The sequence below is a fragment of the Bidens hawaiensis genome, unplaced genomic scaffold (assembly GCF_021521415.1).
Source record: "Bidens hawaiensis isolate Kalapana, Puna unplaced genomic scaffold, B.hawaiensis_p1.1 tig00041672_1, whole genome shotgun sequence".
Lineage (NCBI taxonomy): Eukaryota > Viridiplantae > Streptophyta > Magnoliopsida > Asterales > Asteraceae > Bidens > Bidens hawaiensis.
Genome location: NW_027497375.1, coordinates 30,168 through 34,603, shown reverse-complemented (window position 1 = coordinate 34,603; position 4,436 = coordinate 30,168). Strand labels below are relative to the sequence as shown.

Genomic DNA, 4,436 nt, shown 5'->3' with positions numbered 1-4,436 from the left:
AAGTCTAAACTGTAACAGTGTCTCTCTGATGATTTATTTGTCAACTACCTTAAGGTCGTTTCGAAAGATTGTGATTTTGAGAAAAGCATGAATCGCGCTATTTTTTATGCAAATTTTTAACCATAAAGCCTTTTCTCGGTTGGTTATAACTTAAATAATGAAATTGAAACCGGTTACTCTTATCTAGGAGAGTTGCATTTGCCTTCCCATAACAAATTCTCAAAAGATATCGGTTAATATATAGACCTTGAATGAGTCTCTTATTTAGTTGACAACTCATTTTCCGACTTACATTGTCGTTATTAGAATACATAATCAGGATAAAGAATGAAGGGTAAAGTTAGAATACAAAGGGAGACAAAAATGAGAAGTGTGAGAATGATTTTTGACCACACAAAAAAAACCCCTTAAAAATAAATTAAAAAAAATAATAAAAAAACCATAACTCAAAATATATATTAAAAAAAAACTAAAATGTTTCGCCATCATTCCCGTTCAAAAAAAATAAAAGAGAATACAAAAATATAAAAAAAAAAATTGGTGAAAAGACACAATCATCATCATCATCATCATCGTACTCAGTATATCCCATCAATAGCAATGCTATGGTAGGGTCTGAGGAGGGTAAGATGTAGACAACCTTACCTCTACCCCATAGGGATAGAGATGCTGCTTCCGATGAGACCCCCGGCTCGATAGTAGTTTTGCATCAAGCCTTGGACATAAGGCACATAGCACTCAATCATCGGGACACCAGCTGATTGGTGCATGTGCCCTTGTCTTTCGGCTATCAACGCCACCACATGATGCCTGATTAACCTTCCCCCACTTTTAACGTTATTTTCACGAGATTAGTAAAATAACGTCAAAATTAGTGCAATTTTACTTTTGCCCACCCGAGAGTTCACACATATATACAGGTGAAAAGACACAATGGTGTAATCAAATACACAGTGACGAAAATGAACAAAAGACACAATTATAACTAAAAAAACACAATAGATCGCAAATTATTACACAATGCCGAACAAAATATAACACCGTTCCGACGAAACTGACCACACTTCCGATCATTAAACAATCGGACTGAGTTGTGCTTTCGTCGGCCGACAGTTTAGGATCGTACTTTCGTCGGCCTACGGTATAGGACTGTACTTTCGTCGGTGCGATCTTAATAGTCCACGAGTTTGGTCGGATTGCAGAACCAAATCGTCTGTCCGGCGGTTCTTGAATGGTCATTTTTGAGGATTTTTGGGAAACTATGGATAGAAGTGAAAAACACACGATTAACATGGCTATTTTGGGATTTTCTCCTTTGATCTATTGTGATCTGTATAGCCAATGTCTAACCTTGGTTTGATAGGGCGTGACAGATTTTAGCCCATAAACAAACCAAATCAGCTCATGGTCATCTATTTCAATGCCAATATATTAAAATATTTCAAAATATAAAACTCTGAGCAAAGAGATAACACATATCTACAGAGGATAATGTAAAGTATCTTAATTGCAAAGATTAGTTAACAAAATGGATATAAAACAACAAAAAACCTTAGACAGCAATATATCACAATGGTTCCAATATTCTTCAAAGGCCCACAGAACAGGGCTACAAATAACAAGCCTAACAAGATTATGCATTCCTCGGTTCATAACTACCTTGCCAAAGCAACATATTATCAATATCAGTCACACATTTTATTCAGTTTATCATTTCTCCAAGAGCTACCAAATCTCTCTTTGATGGCGATGTGTACAATATCTGGAAACTGCTCAGTGAGCTTCTGTTCCCAGAGGTCATCATTTGACCTCAAAACAACTCAGTTTTAAGCTAACGCAGCTCAACCTTGCCAACCCCCCCCCCCCCCCCCGCCACGTACAAACCGACTCCAAAATCTTGAGCTTGAGTGGGCAGCCCCATAAAAGAAGGTCGATTCTTGAGCACAATAATCTTCAACAAAACTATTCATTACTTCTACCAATATTCATTCGTATTCTTTCCATTTGATTTTTAATTCAAATCTCATGCTAAATATATTGTATGGCCAATATTTGTGACTTGCGATATCAAATTACGAAACACGTTATATATTTTGGTCAAGATAATTATTAATGTCGGCGAGCAAAACCGGACACGAAACGAGAGCTTTGGGAACGCGCGTTTAGCTTCAACAGGATTAGGCTTCTAGAATGTTTGTATTTGGCTATATATATGCCATATGTATTTCATTTTAGTGTGTGTTGTAAGGTGTAAATCATCACCCAAGGGGAGCTCACCTTGGGTGGGTCGATTATAGTTTTATATATTAATCTTTTACCGATAACGAGATCGTTCACTATCCATATTAACTTTATATTTTTGTTCGGTCGTTTGATTTACCGTACCCGTCTCGTCACGTTTATCGAGAGCAAAACCGTTCGATGGTCGTTTTGGGACCTACATATATATAGTTAATTCGTAAGGGATGATAAGGAAATAAAAATAAAGATACTATACAAAATGATTCATTTAAGTTGGAATTATTGGTTGTTTCAATCGTTATTAAGTCACCAAGTATTATACCTATATTGGCAAATTAATTAGCTATTCAAGCCCCAACCCAACACGGTTGACACCTCTAACGAAACCGGTCGATTATAAATTATCAAAAATCCAAAATGTTAGTAACATGTATGATTTCAAGCTTTCAACCCATAAACATGCTCATGCTCACCTATTTGTGTGGCGAATATTTATAATAAATCACACAATTATAAAGCTTGCATAAAATTAAGTTAATGTAAATTATCTTACTTGCAAAGCTTAGTAAAGATAATGTATATCAAACAACATAAAATATTGAATCACAAACATACACCACATGACCATAAGGTTTAAACATTCTCAAAGACTAACAGAGATCGACCTACAAGTTACAAGCCTAACCCACCCTGATTACACATTCCCGAACCAACTGATAAAGATTCGAAATTACATCAAAGTTACATGGTAGCAATATCAGCACACGCACACATTTTCCGGTCTGAACAAACCCTCCAGCAGCTAACAAATTTCTGTTTGTTAGTCAAACCAGGGTTGACACATGTGATAAACGGGAAATGCTCGGCCTGCTTGCGTTGCCACAGCTTGTCACTAGAGGCCAAGCATCTCAAGTTTGAGCTAACACAGCTCACCCTCGCCAAATCCGGCCCACAAACTGACTCTAAAATCTTAAGTTTTAGTTCATCTGGCAGCTTCATAAAACATGGTGGACCCACGAGCCCGGCTTTCTCAGATAAATCCATCAAAAGTGGTAGCACGAGCTCGTCTTTGATTTGTCTCCAAATCTTTAAAACTTCCTTTTCAGGCTGGATTTTGGTGACCTTATTAGTTTTCTTCATAACTACAAGCACTCGCTTGCAGTTAGCCCAAACCACGCTCGAGAACAATATTAATCTAGATGTTTCTAACAAAACCGAATGCACCGTGGTTCCACCAACCAAAAACCCATAAACCCTGCAATACCTTTGTCCTAGGTGCTGAAACTTGATCTTGACATTTTCAGTTTTACCACTAGTAATGGCAACAGGAAGGGTGTAGTAAAATGTAGGGAGATACCAGTTCCTATGAACATGACCATTTGTTGAAACAGGAATATCGGTCTTCACAAAACCTGAGTCTAGTAAAGCGGCGCGGATTATTAATCCTAAAAGAATGGGCTTGCGACTATCTTTATCAACACGATCTCCCAGTTCCTCCTTGAATACTTTTCTGAGAAAAGAAAGAATTCTTGAAGGCTCCCGATCGTCTTCTGAACGTGAGTTACTGGAATCAACAACCAATTTCCCCTTGTCAGATCTAGTGCTTTGGGTTCCGTCTTGCTTACTTGAACTGTGAGTTATCATTTGAGAATCCATAGCACCGAGCCTACATAAATCCATGAACTTAATGAATAACATAATGGGTTTAAAATTTAAATACCATAGCTTGTTTGTTAGTTAAAGTATAGTTAAAAGTATGATTGTAAGAACGATACGCAACAAAGAACCTCAATGTGATGTCAAAACTCCTGTCCGATGGATGTTTATCTAAATTGAAGAATATATAGTCTGAATAAACGACATAGATGCCAAGAAAATGCGAAACAAGATCCATCAGACAGAATCTTGTGCATAGGCAAAGGACATGAACTTTTAAGCTAATACACTGCACTATACTCTTTTCGTTAACTTTTAATGACCAAAACTACTAGTTTTTATTTAGTTTTTGTTTTGTTCTTGTAGCTTGCATTTACACCCTAATTAGGCGAACTTTGGGATAGTTATTAGCAATTCAATGTATCAACCATATATCTAACCATAAATCTTAATTGCAACAATGTGGAGCACATGAATGATTTTCTCTCAATTGGAAGGTTTGAAATTTTAAAAATCTAGGGAAATTTCGTTAAAATTTA

At 36.7% G+C, this 4,436-nt stretch overlaps 1 protein-coding gene across 1 annotated transcript; it reads right to left on the bottom strand.

The window, feature by feature from the left end:
• Window positions 1–2,982: 2,982 nt before the first annotated feature.
• Window positions 2,983–3,921, bottom strand: LOC143593076 (F-box protein At1g70360-like). The gene has a single exon (XM_077072819.1). It carries the CDS (start codon window positions 3,919–3,921, stop codon window positions 2,983–2,985), a length of 939 nt encoding a protein of 312 aa, XP_076928934.1.
• Between the last annotated feature and the right edge of the window lie 515 nt (window positions 3,922–4,436).

Bases quoted from the DNA above. Each gene is read 5' to 3' on its own strand.
- LOC143593076 (XM_077072819.1), bottom strand. From the start codon at position 3,921: ATGGATTTATGTAGGCTCGGTGCTATGGATTCTCAAATGATAACTCAC.